The sequence below is a fragment of the Bos javanicus genome, chromosome 4 (genome assembly GCF_032452875.1).
Source record: "Bos javanicus breed banteng chromosome 4, ARS-OSU_banteng_1.0, whole genome shotgun sequence".
NCBI lineage: Eukaryota > Metazoa > Chordata > Mammalia > Artiodactyla > Bovidae > Bos > Bos javanicus.
The window spans coordinates 118,105,480-118,127,741 of record NC_083871.1 but is presented as its reverse complement, the minus strand read 5'-3'; the positions used below and the strand labels follow the sequence as shown (position 1 = coordinate 118,127,741).

The window sequence follows — 22,262 nt, the reverse complement described above, 5'->3', positions numbered from 1 at the left end:
TAACAGGAGTTCCCAGTATTGTATTTAGATGTTTTGCTCAAACTGTGAGTTCAGATCAGCTTGCTTAGGGAACCAAAGCAGGTAACCAAACTGACTTGTTTGTTTTGGTCACTGGAGAAACCTCAGCTCTGTATTTATTGTGTGAAAGTTGCCCTGCTCCAAGGATGGCGGTGCCGAGCTGGGTACCCGCCAACCCTTGCCTCCTCATAGGTTAACCCGTCCGGAGGGGCTCGGTCACCGAGAACTTCCTCCCCAGGCTCCGTGTCGTCGTGGCTGACTCTGCTCCCCCAGCTTGGTGGCCCCAGGTGGGGGTGCACCGCCCCGGCCTTGCAGGGAGACAGTCCTTCACTGCTTTCTGAAGTCCTGGGGTGCCCTTTTCAGAAGGGTCCCCAAGGAGAGGGCCACGCACTGCCCACATGCTCCCCGCCTGCTCGGTGTGGCCGTTGGCCTTCGCGCCTTGCCCACAGATGCCTAGAGCCTGGGGGTGCTGGGGTCCTCGGGCCACGCCGGGTCTCCAAGCTGTCTTGAGTGGCGCCAGGCAAGGACCTTTGTCCCCAGGTCACACCCCTCCTTCCATGAGCTGCTGGTGCCCCACGCCTGCTGCTTGGCCGCCTCAGCGGGTCGCTCTGGGGGCTTCCGTCCAGTGAAGACCATGCTCACACTGGGCACTTCGAGCCCCGGTGTGAGCCTGTGCTTTGGGCAGGTGGGCCGTGTAGGTCCCAGGGCTTCTCAGCGGATGAAGCCTGTCTGGAGGCCGGCCTGGGGCGAGGGCACAGGACTGAAGCCGATGGCCTGGGCCCCCCTCCTTCCCACCAGGGCAGGGTCTGGGGAAGCCACTCCTGAGGCCCCTGGGGGCCTCTGTGCTCCAGGTCTGGTGAGACGTGGCTTTTCCACGAGGCCAGGGCCCCGATGGACAGGGCTGGGGGCCGGAGCTTGCCGTCCAGGCAGGAATGGTCCCTGATTCTCCTTGGTCTCCTAGGGGGTCAGCCAGGTTACAAGCCCTGCTGAGTCTGGGGGTTTCTGCTCTGGTGACTGTTCAAGTCTCAAGTCTGAGTGTTCAGTTAACCGGGCACACCGTGGGCTCAGGCCTGGGTGACCCCCTGACTCATTAGCGGTCAGAGAGAGGCCAGGCCCCCTCCTGGCCGGGCGAGGTGGTCCCGCCCCTCGGGGATCCCACCTTTCAAGGCCCTTCCCAGCTTCCTGGTGAGAATTCTCTTTTCCACCTCCACCATGTAGACAGACCAAGCACCCGGCAAGGATCAGTGCAGGCTGACGCCGGCCCAGGGCCCACTTCTCCGTGGTCGGGGGTGTCAGGACCAACCGACCGTTGGTGCCAGGCGTGCGTGTGGTCTTGCTGCCGCCTCCCTCGTGGCTAAATGCACGTCTGTTTGTCAAACACGCATATCCGAATGTACTTGAACCTGTTGTCTTTGTGCTCTATTGTTTGAAAAATTAAAGAAGTCACAGAGACGCTGTGCTGTGTCTGTTCTGTGGGAGGACCGCTGTCCCCTCCCGTCATCCGCGGCTCACGCGTTCTTCCACCACGGTGTCCCCAAAACGTGAAAGAAAACACTTCATGCAGAGCGTGCACGCTGCAGACCCATCAGGGAGGGGAGGGCCGGGCCCTGGGGCCCAGCCGGAGCCCATCCATCTGAGCAAGCTGCCAGCGGGGGCCTGGGAGAGACAGACCCCTCCTCCCCTGGTGGAGACCCCTGGCTGTCAGCATCACCTCCGCATGGAGCGGGCTGACATGCAAAGAATGCTGGCCGGCCGCAAGATGTGGCAAGAAATCAACACAGTGCCTGCCCGTGAGCCAGCTCCAGGCCCGGGGCGGGGGTGGCGGGGAGGAGCTGGGTTCCCCAGTGACGCAGAGAAGTGGCCAGTCCATCCTTGTGAAAGAACAGTCCACTTGAGGGGTGGAGAGGCCCAGGGAAGTGACCTTCACAGGATTTCTTATCGGCCATCCTCGGCCCAGGGACAGATCTGGCCAGCGGCCTGTGTTCGTGCAGGCCGGGAGCTGAGATGGGGTTTTCCACGTTAAGTGGTTGAAAACAAAACAGCTAAAGAAGAAGGATATTTTATGTGTGAAAATTCTATCAAATTCATAACTCAGTTTCCAACCAGTAAGTTCCCCTTGGACCCTCAGGCCCCTGCATCTGCCCCGCGTGGCTCATTCCTCTGCCTACTACTGCCTTCTCCCACCCAGGGCTCTCATGGCTGAGAAGCTGCACTGGAGGCCACATGGCCCGCAGAGCCTGAAATGTGTACTCTCTGGGTCTTTGCAAATCTCACATGGAAACCCTGGTGGCTCAGACACTAAAGAATCTGCCTGCAAATGCAGGAGACCCGGGTTCAATCCCTGGGCTGGGAAGATCCCCTGGAGGAGGGCACGGCAACCCACTCCAGTACTCTTGCCTACAGAATCCCATGGACAGAGGGGCCTGGTGGGCTACAGTCCATGGGGTCACAAAGAGTCAGACACGACTGAGTGACTGTCACTTACGCGATGGAGGTGGGGGGGCTGCAGTGGGGTACCCTGGGACGTTCTGGGGTGTGGCCAGCACACTGCATCTTCTACTGGGGTTCAAAGGCTGCCATGCTCCTCACTGTGTAACAAATCCAGGAAGACCTGCTGCTGTAACAGGCGAACTTGATGCCAGTCTGGAGACAAACTGGAGACAGACCCACAGGCAGACGCTGGAAGCCACGCGGGCTTCACCTCACCTGGTGAAAACCGCCCCCGCTGAGAAACTAGGGAGCCTGCATATGGAGGTAGCCCTCCTGGCTTTTCCTGGCTGAGCTTTGATTTTCTAAGGTGAACGAGAATCTGACAGTGATCCACGACTCTGTACACAGGCTCCGGGCCCCAGGGAGGAGACAGGGGAACAGTGTGAAGGTTTGGGTTTCCAGTGGGATCTTTGGTTTCCAGGATGAGGGCGGCTATGTTCCCAGAAGGGGGAGACTGGTTTAGATAAGAGGACCCAGAAATCCCAAAAGATAAATTCGAAGAAATATGATGCCAAAAATCCAAGGGCTCCCCCATCCGACCGAGCTGCTTGGTGGACAGAACCTACTGCTCTGGGTCCCGGGGCCTGTGTGTCTGCCTCCAGGGGAGGGGGACACCTTTTCTGCTGGATGCCCCTTTTCCATACCCCAGGAGGGCTCAAGGCTTCCCTCTCTGAGCCAGGCAACCAGAAGGCAGGGAAACCAGCCCTCCTTTGAAAGGAGCTTTGGGCTCTGGGTCCCTGTGTCTGTCACCCAGCTGGTCCATGTCATCAGCATCCCAGCTGAAACCCTCGAGCCAGACCCAACAGACAAGAACCCAGAAAACAGGATCTACAGCAGAGGCGGGCTGAGGGGCTGGGGTGGGGGGTGCCGTGTCAGAGCCCTGAAGTGCAGGCCTCAGCTTGGGGTGACCGAGTGGAGACTGGCCTGGCCGCTCCCTTGCAACTTGTGGCTGCGGGTGCTGTTATTCCGTGGCCTCTGTAGGAGAAGACAGCATCCTTCTGAGGGTCAGCGCCCGTCGCTTCCAGCGCTGGGCGGCCACTGCCCTTCCCGTGGACGCCTCCCGAGGGTGCCGGCCCCTCCACTTAGCGCCAGGACTCCCGGGCGGCCTCTCGTCCCCCCGGCCACTGCCCCGGGCAGCGGAGCGGCGGCCGTGCTGGGTCAGGCGGCACCCTCCGTCGTCGGGAGCAGCCTCCTCTCCGCCCAAGCTTCCCCGGGGTCCAGCATCCGCAGGGCCGGGCGGGCGGGACGGAGGCCCTGCGTGGAGTCCGAGCGCCCTCTGCTGGTCACGGCGCGGAACTCGGGCCGGTGGCCAGGAGGGGCCAGCAGGGCTGTGCCGACCGGCTGGGGCGTGAGCATCCCGAATGTCGGAACCCACCTTCAGGGAGAGGGCGGCGGCGGCCAGGCAGGCCCCGGGGAGACCTGCCGTATCGGGGTGAAGCCGGAAGCACCCGTGCCCCACCCCACACTCTCAGTGGCCCCAGCTGAAGCCCAGCCGTTCACGCCGCCCCAGAGCCCCGGGCCGGGGCAGGTGCTCTGAAGGATATCAGGGGTCACAAAAGGGAAGAAAGTGACCGTGTTGGAAAAAGCAGAGGCTGGAAACGCGGGCGGCGGGGCAGGGTGGGGCCCTTGGGACCGTGCCAGGCTCAGACCCTTCGTCTCCCTTCACTGGGGCCTAGGGTTCCCAGGCTGGAGGGCCCCCCGTCCAGCCAGGCTGCAGCACCTTCAGAGCAAGGCACGGGCCAGGGGTGCGGCCCACCGGGCCCTGCCCCTGAGGGTCCGGGTTCCTGGGCATGTGGACCCTTGCAGGGGTTCCAGGGCCTGGAAAGGAGTCCCCATGGCCATGGGCTGAGCAGATGGCCTGTGCGAAGCTGGTAGGAAGCAAGAGCCACAGACTCTGCTCCCACCAGGATGGGGGTTGCTGGGCTCTGCCCTGCCGTGGCCCTTTGGCCAGGGGCATTAAGCCCCCTCTCTGGTCCATCCCCAAGGAGATGGGGTAGGGGACACTGGGGCCCTTCCAACTCAGAAACGTCTGCTCTGAGGCTGGACCGCGCCTCCCAGGCACAGGCCTCACCTGGACTCGGCCACACTGTCTTCACACAAGAAAAAGGATGACCTTGTGATCTTGGAAAATTCCAGATGAAGGCATCTGAATCTCTGTGAACCAGCCTTCGGGGTCGGCTCCGTGGAGATCCTGAGCTATCACCAGCTGTCTCCTGAGTGACAGACACCCCCAGAACCCTTCCCTTGGGTGGTCTCCCCGGGGACCATCCCTCCATGGATGACATTCTCAGTGGAAAGGGACTGAGCCATCGGCCCTGCGCCAGTGTCCCCTGTGGCTACATGTAGGGGCCAGAGGCACTAAGAGAACCCCTCTCCCGCTGAACCCAGGGCTGGCTGGTGCACAACCAGGGTGGGAGGAGCCCGCTGGTCTTCATCCACGGCCGGTCCCTCCCGCAAAGAGCCCAGCGCGGACACTGCTGTCGGGAACACATCTTTTCAGCCCTTTCTCTTCTCCAAGGAAGATGTTCAAGAAGAAAGAAAAAGCCTGGCAGACTGACACTGACCACGCACCCAGAACTCCTTCCCTGCTGGTGCATGCTGAGCATCACGACTGACTAGCCCGTGGTGCGTCCACACAAGAAGCCCACTCCCCCCCACACCCGCCACATGGTCACCATCGCCACCGCCACCCACCCCACCCCACCCGCCCCCCCACCGCCAGCCTGCAGTACACACCGCCTTCGCCCTCCTGTTTATCCGCGCCCAGGGAGCCACTTTAAGGATTTTCCAGAGTGTGTTATGATCCATACAGTTGAAGGCTTTGGCATAGTCAATAAAGCAGATGTAGCTGTTTTTCTGGAACTCTCTCCCTTTTTCTATGATCCAACAGATGTTGGCAATTTGATCTCTGGTTCCTCTGTCTTTTCTAAATCCAGCTTAAACGTCTGGAAGTTCATGATTCACGTACTGTTGAAGCCTAGCTTGGAGAATTTTGAGCATTACTTTGCTAGCATGTGAGATGAGCAATTGTGCAATAGTTTGAACATTCTTTGGCATTGCCTTTCTTTGGGATTGGAATGAAAAGTGACCTTTTCCAGTCCTGTGGCCACTGCTGAGTTTCCCAAATTTGCTGGCATATTGAGTGCAGCACTTTCACAGCATCATCTTTTAGGATTTGAAATAGCTCAACTGAAATGCCATCACCTCCACTAGCTTTGTTCGTAGTGATGCTTCCCACTTGACTTCACATTCCAGGATGTCTGGCTCTAGGTGAGTGATCACACCATCATGGTTATCTGGGTCATAGATATCTTTTTTGTACAGTTCTTCTGTGTATTTTTGCACCTCTTCTTAATATCTTCTGCTTCTGTTAGGTCCATACTATTTCTGTCCTTTATTGAGCCCAACTTTGCATGAAATGTTCCCTTGGTGTCTCTAATTTTCTTGAAGTGATCGCTAGTCTTTCCTATTCTATTGTTTTCCTCTGTTTTGCCTTGATCACTGAGAAAGGCTTTCTTATCTCTTCTTTCTTTTCTTTAGAACTCTGAATTCAAATAGGTATATCTTTCCTCTTCTCCTTTGCCTTTAGTTTCTCTTTTCTCAGCTATTTGTAAGACCCCCTCAGACAACTGTTTTGCCTTTTTGCATTTCTTTTTCTTGGGGTTGGTCTTGATCATTGCCTCCTGTGCAATGTCATGAACCTCCATCCATAGTTCTTCAGGCACTCTGCCTATCAGATCTAATCCCTTGAATCTATTTGTCACTTCCACTGTATAATCATAAGGATCCCAAATTGGGAAAGGAGCACATCAAGGCTGTATGTTGTTGTCACCCTGCTTATTTAACATAGATACAGATTAGATCATGCAAAATGCCAGGCTGGATAAAGCACAGGCTGGAATCAAGATTGCCGGGAGAAATATCAATAACCTCAGATACGCAGATGACACCACCATAATGGCAGAGAGCGAAGAGCTAAAGAGCCTCTTGATGAAAGTGAAAAAGGAGAGTGAAAAAGTTGACTTAAAATTCAACATCCAAAAAACGAAGATCATGGCATCCGGTCCCATCACTTCATGGCGAATAGATGGGGAAACAGTGGAAACAGTGACAGACTTTCTCTTGGGCTCCAAAATCACTGCAGACGGTGATTGCAGCCATGAAATTAAAAGACTCTTGCTCCTTGGAAGAAAATCTATGACCAACCTAGACAGCATATTAAAATGCAGAGACATTACTTTGCCAACAAAGGTCCATGTAATCAAAGCTATGGTTTTTCCAGTAGTCATGGATATGAGAATTAGACCATAAAGAAAGCTGAGCGCCGAAGAATTGATTCCTTTGAAGTGTGGTGTTGGAGAAGACTCTTGAGAGTCCCTTGGACTGCAAGGAGATCCAACCAGTCCATCCTAAAGGAAGTCAGTCCTAAATATTCATTGGAAGGACGGATGCTGAAGCTGAAACTCCAATACTTTGGCCACCTGATGCGAAGAACTGACACTTTGGAAAAGACCCTGATGCTGGGAAAGATTGAAGGTGGGAGGAGAAGGGGACGACAGAGGATGAGATGGTTGGATGGCATCACCGACTTGATGGTCATGAGTTTGAGTAAGCTCTGGGAGTTGGTGAAGGACAGGAAACCCTGGCATGCTGCAGACCATGGAGTCGCAAAGGGTCAGACACAACTGACCAGTTGAACTGAACTGAGGGAGCCACTGACCTCAGGACAGCCTGTGGGCTGCAGGAGAAGCTTTCAAGTGACTGCCCTGCACCCTAGGAGCAAAGGGTGCCTCCTCCAGGCAGCCCCAAGCTCGATCCAACCCCTCACGGGCCAGCTCTCACTGCAGCCCCATATCCTCACGTCCCCTCCTGGCCACCGCCCCGCACACAAGGAAGCAGGAAAGATGGGAGTCAGGAAGGTGAGCACCGAGCGTGAGAAGGGAAACTGAGGCAGCCAGTGTGAGCTCAGATGCATCTGAGGAATAACACGGCCCGCCCTCAGCCAAGAAGCCCAGATGCCCCAAAGTGGGCAGGTGGCCAAGATGGGCAGGGGAAGCCCCGGGGTGGGGGGGTTTAGGGCGCCACTGGCACGGGGACTCCGGAACACAGCCGGCACAGGCCAGGGCGTAAGGAGCTCTGTGGATATATGTAGATGTGTTCCTTTCTCCTAGTTCAGTGTAAGGAGCACACTTCCATCGCGTGTTTGTAAATTCCAGGAACTCAGGTCCCACCAATGCAGCCAGGCCGCCCTCTGCCCTGCAGCCCTTCGTCCCACCCTGGGATGCTCTCGCGGGCCTGGCTGGCCCCGTTTCGTCTCTTCCAACCTGTGCGATTCAAAACAGCCTGTGGATTTCATTAGCGGTCCAACGCCGGGGACGCAGGTTCGGTCCCCGGTCCGGGAGGATCGCACTAGCCGCGGAGCCGCCCACTGGTCACCACGCGCATGCGCTTGGTGCCCGCGCTCCACAACGGGAAGGCTGTGTGCCACTCCTGGAGAGAGCGCACGTGTGAGCCGCAAGGAAGGCCCAGCACAGCCAGAGACAAGGAAATAAATGAAGTGCAACAGTGGAAAAATAAAGGAAATCTACCCGGGCACCCCCGTGGGGTACCCCACACCGGGCCTCCTGGACGCCATCACTGCCTCCCTGGGTGTTCCAAGCTATTCATAGGCGGTGTCGGGGTCTGTCCCAAAGACTAGGTGTTCAGTCCAAAAAGAGCCTTTTTAGGTCATGGAAATGAGTTTAAAAATACCTTGTCTGCAAGTGTGCCAGGCAGGGCACAGCCTCCCCGGCCTCAGCCTCTTCCAGATGGACCCCCTGACCCCAGGCCGGGGGCCAGCCTCCCCACTGAACCCAGGGAGGTGGGGGGACACGCCTGGGCCCTTGCTCCTCAAGGGTACAGGCCAAGGGGCCTCCTGGCCCTCCTACCAGCTGTGACTTCAGTCCCCAGGTTCGCAGAAGATCCCCCCAGGGCAGACAGACTTGCCCCAGGGCAGGCACACATCCCAGGGTGGACAGACACCCCCAGGGCAGACAGACACTCTTCAGGGCAGACAGACACCCCTCAGGGCAGACAGACACGCCTCAGGGCAGACAGACACACCCAGGGCAGACACAACCCCCCAGGGCAGACAGATACCCCCAGGGCAAGGCCCTGCTGTTTGCCCTGACCCTAGTAAGATGCAGATACACAGCTCAACACACTGGCATCATGATAGTGTTTGAGGGTGTGGCTGCACACACGAGCATATGTGTGTACTCATGAGTGTGCATATGTGTGAGAGTCTGAGCATGTGAGTGTACTTGCGAGTGTGCACATGTGTGAGCATGTGGGTCTGAGCATGTAAGTGTACTCATGAGTGTGTGAGCATGTGGGTCTGAATACACATTCAGAGTGTACTCATGAGTGTGCTTATGTGTGAGGTATGTGGGTCTGAGCGTATGTGTGTGTACTCGTGAGTGTGCATATATGGGAGTGTGTGGGTCCTCAGACCACACACACACAAGTGTGTGTGTCTTCGTGTGTGTTCCTGTGAGCGTGAATGTACATACTTATGAGCATGTGGGTCTGAGCATGTGAGTGTACTCGTGAGTGTGTGTACGTGTGAGTGTGTGGGTTTGAGCGTGTGCCCTGTGTGACTGGAGTGTGGGCATGTCTGCAAGTATGCTGCCTGAGTTGTGTGTGTACACACGTGTGTCTGCGCGAGCGGCGGGGTTGGGGAGGAGCCTGCTGGCGCTGTCTGGTGGCGCAGAGCGAGGCCCATCCTCCTTCCGCAGAGGGGAGGGAACAGCGCTCCAGACTCGGGGCGGGTGGTAGGGGCAGCCAGATTCCAGATTCTGCCCGCAGTGCGGAAGTCAGCAGTCCCCCTGCAGAGAAACGCCGCGCCTCGGGGAAGTGCAGGCTGTCCTGTCCTCACTTCTTCAGGATCAGCTCTTCTGAGGACCGGTCTGGAGAGGAACGGAGCAGGGAGGGGACTGATGCCGGGACACGTGGGGGCCCCGGGCCGGCAGAGCGGAGGGGAGGAGCCTCAGGGGGGCCGGGAGACCCCGCCCAGCCCTGCACTTCCATCCGCTCCTGGGCCCCCGCTTAGAAAGATTCTGTATCTTCAACCCCAAAGCGGGATTTCCAAAGCTCCGAATTCCCCATGAGCTTCTTGTGTGTCTTAAGACTCTTCACGGCATTAACCTGACAACTGAGCCACACTGCGTGGCTTCCACTCGGACGCAGCAGTCGCTGACACAAGTTCACAACGCACCTTGGACACTGTGTGTGCGTGTGCTATAGATTATAAGTAACACGGCACACGTTGCAGGTGCCCAGCACTTACAAGTATCCGGTAGACAGCAGCTGTTACACGTGCTATCCGATCGAAGCTGCCTAACTTATCTGTGAGGGCGCAGGCGGGAGTTTCCACTCACCTTGGAAGGAAAGCTATGAACAACCTAGAAAGCATATTGAAAAGCAGAGACTTCACTTTGCTGACAAAGGTCTGCGTAGTCAAAGCTGTGGTTTTTCCAGTAGTCATGTGTGGGTGTGAGAGCTGGATATTAAGAAGGCTGTTTAGGGAAGAATTGATGCTTTCAAATTGTGGTGTTGGAGAAGACCCTTGACAGTCCCTCGAACTGCAAGGAGATGAAATCAGACAATTCTAAAGGAAATCAACACCAAATATTCATTGGAAGGACTGATGCTGAAGCTGAAGCTCCAGTATTCTAGCCACCTGAAGCAAAGGGCCAGCTCATTGGAAAAGACTCTGATGCTGAGAAAGATTGAGGAGAAGGGGACGACAGAGGATGAGATGGGTGGATGGCATCACTGACTCAATGGACATGAGTTTGAGCAAACTTTGGGAGATGGTGAAAGACAGGGAAGGCTGGCGTGCTGCAGTCCATGGGGCGCAAAAAGTCAGACACGACTTAGCAGTTGAACAACACGGTCCTTCCTCGGTGGTTGCTTTCTGAAATGTCAAGGCCGCCGCTGTCTGATGACGCCTTCGAGATTAACAATGTGTGCAACTGTGCCCTGAGTGCTTCCATGGCAAGTGTCAGACACACCCATCTCAGAGACGTCAAGGGTGAGAGAAGTATCTTATGATCAGTGTACTCGATACGCTGTAGACTTTGTCTCCTTTTCTTTTCTTGTAGGTTGTGCTGGGTTTTCGCTGCTATGTGAGGGGCAGGGACTGCTCTTCGTTGCAAGACACAGGACTCTCGTTGCAGTGGCTTCTCTTATTGCAGAGTAGTTGGGGCTCCCAGACTCTAGAGCACAGGCTCAGTAGTTGCGGCACGGCTTAATTGACCAGCAGCACGTGGGATCCTCCTGGACCAGGGATTGAACCCATGTCCCCTGCTTTGGCAGGCAGAGTCTTAAGCACTGGGCCACCAAGGAAGCCCATAGATGTCTTCTCTAGAGAACTCGAAATTTGTTTTACAAAGGACAAGAAACATAAGGCCATGTTTTATAAAAATCAGTATGGAAATTTACATACATATATTAAAAATGCTTTTTTAACCTGAAACCTGGGGCTTACAAGTCACCATGAAATCCAGGAGGAGGAGTGTGGAAGGTGAGGCCCAGAAGTCACTGATGTCCAGTGTGACCTGAGGGCCCTTCATACGTCAAGATTCCCCACCGGGCATCTCAGAAAGCACCTGCTCTCTACTGAAGGACTGACAGCTTTGCTTGGTCCCTGGGCCTCAGGCCACGTCGGTTTCTGGGCCCCGAACACAGGAAGACGTGGCTGTGGGTGGTGGGGCCCCAGCTCAGGCTCCACCACTCCTGCCCAGGTCGGGACCCCTGAATTCCAAGGTGCCACTGGGGCACCACCTGGGGACAAGTCCTGCCTGCTCACTCCCTCCAGATACATCAGGAAAAACCCAGAAAACACGTCCTTCCTTTCTAGAACGTGCTTAAAGAGTGAAGATGGGCACGTGATCAACAAGATAAACAGAAGGTAACGTGTTACTGTGTGTTAGTCGCTCACTCACGTGTGACTCTGCGACCCCGTGGACCGTAGCCCGCCAGGCTCCTCTCTGTCCGTGGGATTCTCCAGGCAGGAATACTGGAGTGGGTTGCCATGCCCTTTTTCAGGGGATCTTCCTGACCTGGGGATTGAGCCTGGGTCTCCTGGTAATAAAGTCTACAGAGATAAGCCAACAGGATAGGAGCTCTGCTTCTAACCCCAAGCAGACAACCACAGACCGCCTGGCTGTGCCCCTTGACAGGTGTGAGGTAGGGGAAAATGTACGTGGCGTCTCTTCCAGGCCCTGGACACGGGCACCCGGGCTGTCACCATACAGGGTCGGCTCCAGTACCCCCAGGGCAGACTGGGATTTGTGGGACAGGATTCTGGGGAGGACAAAGCTACCCAGAGGAGGAACTCCAGACCTGTGCAGAGGGTCCCCATGAGCTTTCAGAGGGTTCAGAGCCGACCCAGCGGAAATGTCGCAGAACGTCCTGGTGGCCCGTGCGAGACCCCGGCCACAGGCACCCTGAACAAGGGCCATCGGAGATGGGCCAAACCAAGCTGGAAACCAGGTCTCAAGAGGCTCATGGCAGCCCTCCCTAAGGCTGGCTGCCTCCAGAATAAAAATGAACATTCTTTACATGTCAGGACAACAAAATTCAGGCTCCCAAAAATGTGTGCAAAGTGCCCCACATACAATACAAAATTGCTGGACATTGTAAGAAAGAAGAAAGCGGGGCAAAAGCCCCCAGGAGAATAACATATAAGGAGACAGAAAATGACGGAAGCGAGGGAAGGGGAGATCATTTAGAGACAGCGATCGGAAGGGGGCCGCCTCCAGAGGCCTGAGCGTGGAGAGGCCGGGACAACGTCCGTGGGCAGAAGGCAGAGCGTCGCAGGGCCAGGACGAGGGAGCGCAGTCCCGCGGGGAACCTGCGGACCGAGGCCTGGAGGCCATGGTCGGGGTCGGGGGTTCAGCCTGGGTGAGATGAGAATGCCTGGCGCGCCCCCACAGAGGAGTGGGGTCATCTGACCTGCACCTTGAAGACATTTCCAGCTGACGTCTGCTCACGGCCGGTGGGTGGAAGGGAAGAGTGAGTGCAGGGAAACTGTTGGAGCCCAGGCTGTGGGAGGTTGCGGGCGTCACTGGGGAGGCGTCTGCGGGCCAGAAGAGGTGTGATTCCAGGGGCGTTGGAGGGTGCGGTCGCTGGATGCGCCGTGGTCCGAGAGGAGGGGGAGGCAGAGAGGGCGCCGGAGTTCGGGGTCTGGGCACCCCCAAGAAATGAGCTGCCATGTCCCGAGATGGGGCTGAAGGTCAGAGTTCAGCTGGACCAAGTGTGAGCTGGATATCTGGGTGTCTCAGCAGGGACACAGGTTCGAATCTGGAGTTCAGGAGAGAGTCCATGGGAGGATGGGGGTGCTCAGGGGCCTCCGGCTGACCTTTCAGGCCACTGAATGGCCTGAGGTCATGGGGAGTGCTCGGGGACTGAGACAGGAGAGACCCAAGGGCTCCGGCCTTTAGCTGGAGGTGAGGCCCCACCGGGAGCCCAAGCAGCAGCTCCGGGGACGACCTAGAGGGGGCAGTGAGTGAAGTGAGAGTCGCTCAGTTGTGTCCGACTCTTTGTGACCCCTTGGACTGTACAGTCCATGGAATTCTCCAGGCCAGATACTGACATGGGCAGCCTTTCCCTTCTCCCGGGGATCTCTCTGACCCAGGGATCGAACCCAGGTCTCCTGAATTGCAGGCGGTTTCTTTACCCGCTGAACCACCAGGCAAGCCCAGAGTGGTGGGATGGGGTAGGAGAAAGATGGAAGAGAAGGCGGCGCCCTGGACACCAGGGACATCAACCGCTTTACATGCTCCGATGGCCTGAGATGAGTCCTGAGGCTCTATCCTTGAACTTGGTGACACGGGTACCAGGAACATTTTTAGCAAGAGAAGTCTTGGGGAAATGCAGGGGTCGAAAGCCACATTATTGTGGATTCAAGAGAATTTTCAAAAGAGAAAATGAAGGCGGCAAAAAGAGACAACTCTCAGTGACAGCGTCACGCTTCCCCACAGACCTGAGGCCCCCAGGCACCTCTGTCCTGGGGACTGTCCAGGCAAGAGGACCGCAGTGGGCTGCCATTCCCTCCTCCAGGGGATCGTCCCGACCCAGGGATCGAACCCAGGTCTCCTGTACTAGAGACAGATTCTTTACTGCCTGAGCCACCAGAGCTTTACAAAAACGGGGAAAGAATTGTGCATCGGCTGCTGAAAGTGGTTACGAGGTCAAGGAGGACGTTTTCTTTTTTCCACTGGAGGCTGTTTCCTGCACGTCTGCTGCTGAAAGGAAAGGTCCGGGGCAGAAGGGAAAGTCCCGGAGGGGAAGAGACCCACCCAGGCCCCGGGTCTTTGTGTGGCGGCCGTGCCGACAGGGCGCTGGCCTTGGACAGGAGCACCGCGGGGCAGGCTGAGAGGCTGGGTGGTGAGGGAGCAGGTGAATTTATGCTGAAAGGGGAGGCCGAGAGGCCATGGACACCGAGGGGAGGAGGCGGGAGGGATCCCCCTGAGAGTGACCCTGGCTTGACCGGGAGATGCAGCTGGGCCTCCCAGGGCACCTGGGCTCCTCCCTGAGGTGCGCGGCTGCCAATTCAAAGCAGGCTCGCCAGCCTGGCTGCCCACCGTCGGGATGCCAGGCAAGTGTCCTGAGGAGCGGGGTGTGGCTCCGTGAGCACGAGGGCAGGGAGTGGACTGGGAGGGTGCCCAAAGAGCCGGCTCCCCAGCGGAGGCAGCCAGGGGAGGCGGGGCTGAGGACTGGGGGTCCCGGTCCCCTAAGAACCTGCTGGTCGAGCTCAGCAGGTCAGGGTCCAGGAGGGGTCCATACAGGCCGTGGCCCAGGCCTGCGTAAGGGGCGGCCAAGGAAGAGAGGGAGTCACGGGACTGAGTCTCCATCTCAGATCATGTTGTTCAGTTCAGTTCAGTTGCTCAGTCGTGTCCAACTCTCTGCAATCCCATGGACTGCAGCAATGCCAAGTCTCCCTGTCCATCACCAACTCCCAGAGTTCACTCAAACTCATGTCCATCGAGTTGGTGATGCCATCCAGCCATCTCATCCTCTGTCGTCCCCTTCTCCTGCCTTCAATCTTGCCCAGCATCAGAGTCTTTTCCAATGAGTCAGCTCTTCACATCAGGTGGCCAAAGTACTGGAGTTTTAGCTTCAGTGTCAGTCCTTCCAGAGAACACCCAGGACTGATGTCCTTTAGGATTGACTGGCTGGATCTCCTTGCCGATCATGTTGGGGAAAGACATTTCCTAATGTCCAGAGTGATGGTGGAGAGACAGGAGTCAGGTCAGCCAACTGGGAGGGTGTGACCCGGGGGTGTGACCCTAGGGGACGTTGTGACTCAGGGCTGTGGCCATCGGGGAGGCCTTGACCTTGGGAGAAGGATGGGATTCTGGGGGTGTGACCCTAGAGAAGGGGGCAGCCCTGGGGGAGGGTGTGACCCCAAGGGGTGTGACCCTGTGGCAGGAGGGACTGGGTTGGGGGTGGCTGGTGGCCCTGGGAGGGATGACCCTTGGGGGTGTGGCCCTAAGGGAGGGCGTGACCCTGGGTGGGAGCTGACCATGGGATGGGCAGTGCCCTAGAGGTGTGATCCCGGTAGCTCCTCCAAGGGTTCGGGCCTCAGGCAAGTAGCCCTGAGAAAGGAGGGGGTCCTGGTCTCGCAGACCAAGAACCAGGGCTGTGGCGCTGAAACGCAGTCCCCTTTCCAGGTCTGCCTGATGGAGGGCTGGGAACTGGACGTCCTGGGGGACTCAGGTGGGCAGGTGCCGGGCAGGTCCCATGGTTTCGCCCTCCCAGCTGCCCAGTGACCAAGGCCGGAGCAGCCCAGGAGGCCTGCGCCCTCAGGCAGGGCTCGAAGCTGGAAGCCGCAGGGGCAGGGCCTCGCCCTGGTCAGGTAGGCCCCCACGTGACCCTGAGGGCCCCGCCCCACCAGGCCACCAGCACGGGACCTAAGCCGGGCATCAGGCCCAGGTGGGCTGTTCTCCGTCCAAACCGCTGCCCTCCTCGCCCACCTGCACCCTCGCCCACCTGTGCCCCCACCGGGATCTTGGACTTTGTTCAGGTGGACTCTTTCCTCTTCATCTGTGTTCCCGCAAACCAGCCTCTTCTCCCACCTTTCTTCCTTACCTGAAACCTGGGCGCGTTCTCACCCATACCTTGGGGAGAACGGCGCTGAGATTCAGGCTACCTTTAGGGACAGGTCTCCCTTCTGTCCTTAGTGAGGCAGGTAGGTGCGGCTGCAGCCCAGTCCCAGCCTGTACAGCGCGGGGGGGAGTGACGGTGTTGGGCGGGGGGACCTCTGGGTTTTTTTCCTCAAGCTTTTCCTTGAACGATGTTTTTTGAGGTGCGCTTTATTTTTAAAGTATTTAAAGACCATGGGTTATGAGCAGTTTGCAGCAACTTGGGAAGGGCCATGGGCGCCTGAACTGGAGGGCGGGCACGCAGCGCAGGTACATGGGCGCGTGCCGCTTCTCGTGACAGAAGCAGGGAGTCAGCGGGCGACGGCAAGTGACCTTCCCCACTCTCGGTGTCACGATCACCGACTTCCTCTGAAAAACGCTACAGATTAGCTCTGATGCTCCACAACATTTAAAAGGAGGATGTGCGTCTCCCACTTCCGGCTGACGAAACACAGTGGCCTGCCTGCTTGGTCACTGTCGCCTCATGAGACCTGGACTGGGAGCAAGTCGGTCACTGACCTTCCATTGGCCATTGGCTGGACACCTGTTCAGGGCGAGAGCTGACCACAGCGGGTGGGCCTGGGGGGCCTCAGGACAACCCCCGTCCACTGAGGGATGGTCCCGGTGGGGAAGACGTGGGACGGACCGAACCCGAGTGGGAGAGGGAATAAAAGCTACGGACAAAAGCAGAAAGTGCAAGGTATTTATTAACACATCTCTCGAATTACAATACAGTTCAAAACACATTTCTTGGCATGGAATCACATAGATGACACACACAGAATACATTTTTTCCAACTATGTCACAACGGTTCTTCACACATATTCCTGATAAAGCTGTCACAGCGATTAGCGCAAAGTGGAAAACGGGGTAAAACAAGGCACCATCCCCGCCCGCAAACGTGAGAGTGGTGCGCTGGGTGGAGACACGGAGCAGATCACCCAGAAGAAAGCAACTCGCTTAGCTCTTGATTCCTCAATCCCAGTGTGCGCCCCACAAACACAGCTGCAGACGCCGTGCCGAGCCGGCCCAGGCCAGCTCGCAGCACATAGCAATACGCTTAGGAAGGGTCACAGCCAGCCAGAGCGCGACAGAGCCCGACGGGCCGTCGCCTCCCAGCGGAAGAAGAGCGCGCTACCACTAACACTGACCCACGCAAGAGAGGTCCTGCAAAAGGAGAGGGAGGAACAGAGGGCTGGTGAGTGCCCGGGCGCGGGCCGGCCTCCGCGCAGCGCCTGCAAACAACAGAACCCAGAGGTTACTCTGCCAGCCGGAGACCTGCGGGAACAAATGGGGAGTCAGACCTGTCAAAGCAAAGGGTGAGACGACGCAGCACAGGGGACTCGCGACAGCTGAGTGGAATTCTCAACGCCAACACGGGACACAGCGGCCAGGACAGAGTCACCGGAGGCGGCAGCAGGAGGAGAGAACGGTCAGCCGGCAACGCAAGTGAGAGAAGGGCATGCTTGTGGGGACGGTGGGGGTGGGCTTAGCAGGGAACCCCGAGGGGAGGAAGGGGTGTGCAGGAGGCCTGGATGATGGGGCCCAGACTCTCAGCAGCAGGAGTGAGACCAGACAGGAAGCCCAGCAAAGAGAACCAGCTCAGAAATGAAAAGGAAAAAAAACAAATCAGATTTCAGGCTGTGTTGCTGGTGAACCTGAAAATTAAACAGCAGAATTAAAGCCTTAGAGTTAAAATCCTCACAGAGGAAAAAACAATTCTGGATCCCACGCCTGTGAAAAGCAAAGCTGAGTTATCAAAACAAGTGGTTATTTGCTCTTCCGTCAATAGCTATAAATGTGTGTCATATAAATGTTGCTTTAAAAACATAAATTATATATCCTGAGACAATACTGCAGAGAGCACAGAACTTAAACAGTCCTTTAAAAATCAGGTTCCATTACGTGCCCTTAAAATGAAAAACAGTTTAAAAGAAAATCATGCTAGAAGAATGTCAAGAGGTCTACTTTCTAGAGTATATTAAATTACTAAATACAGAATATATTAAAACAGTACATCTGTTTGTCCATTCTGTGGAAAGTATTAAAATTCAAAGACTACAATCATGTTTCTTTTTAAAGGCCTGTATTCTTCTACATACCTTTCAAAATCAGTAAACTAAAGCGCCGACATGAAGGCCTTTTTACATTTTAGTTGGTGAGAAGTGAGAGCAAGAAGCAAGTTCTCACTAGAAACGCCTGTACTACCTCCTCATCTTAATGAAAGACTTCCTACCAAAATACAGCACAGAAAAGAGACGTAAGATTTTTTGCACATTTTCTAAAAAGAGCAGGTTTTTCACACATGTAAAACCAAAGACCCTTCCCCACCAAACGCTACCAGCAGGTATACCCGGGATCCAATATGAATCAGAGGGTTGCTTGGTTCCAGGACACAGAACCATGGGCCCTTTAAATGAGGAAAATTAAACAGGTTGCAAAAAAACCTTACACAAAATCCTTAGGATTTAATAGTAAGTCAAGGCTCACTGCCTTTGCAGAGTTCATATTTACTGATGTCCAAAACAACACATCATTCACATGATTTAAAAAGAGGTGAAAAGGCTAATTTAAATGCTCATTAAGTACAGGAGAACATCTACATTCTCCCTGTAACAGATGTAATTCCTATGGCTTCCTCCAAGAGGACAGGGGTGTCTCCTGGTCCCATTTTGTATCATCCACCCCTTCAGTTAGTTAATCCCCTTTCAGAATACCGTCACTTAGAAAAACCTGTAAAAAAGTCATCCATGCCTTTCAAGCACCCCACCCACTCAGAGACAAAGGAGCTGGGCTGCGGTGGGGGACTGGGATGGGGTCTAGGCTGGGGCATGGTCTGCAGAAGGCGGCGGCGTGGTCTGCAGAAGCAGGGCTCCCGGTGGGGTGCAGCCGGGGGGCACGCTGCCACTCCAGGGACTGGGGGCCAGAAGCTAGGGGGCTCGGGGGCTCCACACCCCATGCGTGGCTCCAGGCGCTCTGCACACAGACCTCAACCAAAACCTGACTGTCCTCATCAGGGTCCCTGGCAGTCAATGGTCCATGAGCACACTGAGCTTACCTTCAATTAAACAACAGAGAAATTAAAAAATAAAAAGCAGAAAACAAACAACAAAAACTACAAAAGAGTCAAAAAAAAAAAAAAAAAGGAAAGAAGTGACAGGCTCTCAGAACAACCTGGCCCTAAGTCTCGTCTACCATCCAGATCAGCCAGCCGGGCCTCCTCTCGTCCACCAGCTCGGCGGTCCACTGCACGCAAAGCGCGCGGCCCTGGCGTGGCCGTCGCTGTGACCACTACCCGCCCGCCCACCCCAGCTGCCTCCTCCTCAGCGCCGGGCGTCAGGACCAGGCTCCTGGCCAGCCCTGCATGCTCTACCTCCCTGCACTCCGTCCTGTCCTTCTTCACCCTGGTCACCTCTCCCAGCCTCCCTCCAGCAACAAAGTCTGTTTGCATCATTTAGCAAAACGCCCTTAAAAAAAAAAAGATCCCCGAGTGCAGGATCTAAAGCTCTGTCACAATTCAGAAACTCTACAGAACTAAGCACAAACAATTGTTCATCTAGGACCTTTTACAAATCATGAGAAGACCCCAGTCAGAAATAGTTACGATGAAGTCCCCCCGCCCCCCTCCCCGCCCCACCCCCCACCCCCGGTGCAGAGAGGGCACAGGCCCTGCTGAGGGTGCTGCCCGGCCAGAAAGGGCGGAACCCTCAACATTGCTTTCGGAAAAAAGAGCTGGTATTTCTCCCTTAGAAGGATATCACGTAAGACTTAACAGATATGGACAGACCAACGGAAATGCAAGGTTAGCTCAGTAAGTAGCTAAGTGAACTTATATTACAGCATTAAAATCAAAACAAGATAATACGAAAAGAAAGGGTACCTGAGCTCCACATAATCGCTAAAGTCTTTACCTTATGAGATATAATGATATTTACTGGCTTCTTGAATTTGTGAACAAATAATACACAGATCAGGATAAATGTATTGACTTACTACCATCTTTATAAAAATCGAATATACACACAAACACATCAACATTATGGAACTGTATCCATTAAACTTTGATAAGACAACACAAAAGAACTAACAAATAGCTACGATGTTGCTGAACTGAAAGCATTTCCCATAACGATTTAATTTTAAAAGGTCCATATTTACATAGTGTGTTAACTGCTTCTGCATCTCACTTTAAATGCATGATAAATAAAGAACAAAGATAATGGTTGCAACAGATCTTCCCAGGGGGTTCATCGTGCGGTGGTCTGGTTGCACTGCACTGCGCGAGGCGGGAATAGTGCTCCTTTCTAATTCTGCTTCCTTCCTTTCCCAGTTTCCTCAAGGAAACCGAGGCTGCGTCCCCAGGCCTGGCCGGCACTGACAGCCCGTGCCCACGGGCCCAGCGTGTCAGGAGGCGACCATGGGGAGCCTCTCTAACCAGGCCTTGACGGAAGGCCTGGCCGACTTGGCCGATGGCCGTTCAAGAATGTTCTATCCAGAGAAAGCATGTTCCGGGTGTGTGCAGACAGTTACAGACGCACACGTGTCCCGGGGCACCATATCGGGCTCAGACAACACAAAAGCAGCCCTTAGGGTAGCCGTGAACAAGGTGCCCAAATAGGATTCGTTTATTATCACTAACTAGAAAAAAGGGTGCCTAGCTACGTTATGGAGACAACGGGCAGATTTTTAGCTTCAAAGTCATAGCACACTTAGACTATTTCAAAAAGCGGTAAAATCGGCAGGCTCATTTCACTGCGTCATCAAGCCCTGAAAGTCCCTTAACTGTGAGCCTCCTGCCGCCTGGGGGGGGGTGGCCTGGACCCCGCTGCATGGCGCCTGCAGCACCCCACTTGCCGCTTCAACCCAGCTCGCTGTGGTTGAGCCACACGAGCCATGCTCGTGTGAACACACCTGCATCTGCTCGTGAAGACGGGCGGGGAGGGGGGGTGGGGGCACGCGCCAGGCGCCCCCAGCGACAGGTGATCGAGGGTGTTCTACCAGTGCCTACCGCTTCCTGGAACTGCAGCCTCTGAGCAGCGGCCATGAGCACCCACCTTCACGTTGCAGGCTCCCTCCTAGCACGTGGCGCACTGTGGAGTCAGCGCTACAGAGGCTCGCGGGTCTCAACACTCCCCTGCAGTTCTGGTGACTTAATTTGAAAAAGATAAAATTTCAACTGTGAAAACAAGAAGATACAAGATCACATGACCTGTGTCTCAGCTCCCCACGAGAAAGCTGAGAAAGGGGTGCCCTGCTGAGGGTCCTCGCTGCGCTAACCAGCACAGGCGTCTGTTTCCCTTAATTCTACTAATAAACGTGACAGGAAATCTTACGTATAAAATTCAGCTAAAAAGTCTGAGTACGCCCCAGTTATCACCTGCCCCAGTAGTTCAGGCCCATGTTAGAAAAACCCAACAGTGAGACTCCTTCACGAGCACAAATACAGTAAGGACTTCTGCCATCGTCTGCCCACAACGGATTTCACTGAAGATGACTTTACAGGGTGCAAGCGTCTCACCTGCATGAAGCTACCCCAAGTTCTGCAGCCGCCCGCCCACACGCCTGTGCAAGCAGCCCCCTGCTCCGGGCTCCGCTCAAGGACAGTGCAGCCCCTGCTCAAAGGCCCCTGCTCAAAGGGCCTTCAGAAAAGAAAACGCTCGTCACAGCAGTGATAACCAGGCTTCCCAACAGTCACATACGTATCACAGAGCTGGTGGCATGACTATGCCTCTTGGGGCTGTGTCTAAAAAGAGGAAAAAACCAAACAGGTCCTTTCAAGCTTCCAGCTGGCCTACCCTCACCTAGCGGGGCCCCAAAACCTGTGCTTAGCCCGGGGGCTCACGCCAGTGCCCACCAGCTTCTCCATGGTGTTTGGGCAGAGTGTAGAAAGGGGCATTCCCTCTGGAACTGGGCTGGCGCTCTGAGAATATTTACAAGAAGCAGAATCTGCTGCACAATTGGCACCACTCCCAGCCACCCGCACACCCTGCTTCCCAGGATATCGCCACCCGAATTTGCCTCTACGTTTTCACAAATGCCCTGGAGGGCCTTCTGAGAAAGGAACGCGAGTGAAGCTGGGTGAGAAACACACTCGTCTAGCCTGCACTGAAGATAAGTGCAACCATTATCAAATATTCTTTGCTGTGAAAAATACTGAGCATCTGTGACGGTGATGGTCTCTCCTGACTAAGTCACTGGGATCGGTCATACAGTGAGATCACAAACAACAACGTCTACATGCATTGTAAGCACTTGGAAAACGAAAGAAAACGGAACTGCAGTTCTCTGTGGTGGCAACAGAGCCTGAGCGCTCTAACGGCGACGCGAGTCTGCCACGTCCCTCAAGTCCAGCTCTTCTGGAATCGACCCCGGCCGTAGGGCGTCTCGGACAACGGCCTGGCAGGGCTGTGGATGGAGAGACTCGGCTCGTGGGGCCTCTGCGCGCAGCTCCGGAGGAGTTCCACAGTGTGTGTGCGGCGTCCCGGTCAGCCCGTCCGCGGAGGTCACTCGACAATCAGGGCCACGTTGATGTGGGACAGGTCTATCATGTGCCTGCGGAAGGG

The 22,262-nt window shown here is 55.6% G+C and overlaps 1 protein-coding gene across 9 annotated transcripts in view; it reads right to left on the bottom strand.

The window, feature by feature from the left end:
- Positions 1–16,387: 16,387 nt before the first annotated feature.
- RBM33 (RNA binding motif protein 33) overlaps positions 16,388–22,262 on the bottom strand; it is a 110,965-nt gene continuing 105,090 nt past the window's right edge. For all 9 annotated transcript variants that reach the window (XM_061415297.1, XM_061415298.1, XM_061415299.1 and 6 more), the window contains one exon: positions 16,388–22,251. In XM_061415297.1, the coding sequence (XP_061271281.1) occupies positions 22,203–22,251 (49 nt within the window). In that variant the 3' untranslated portion in view covers positions 16,388–22,202. The remainder of the gene's footprint in view (positions 22,252–22,262) is intronic.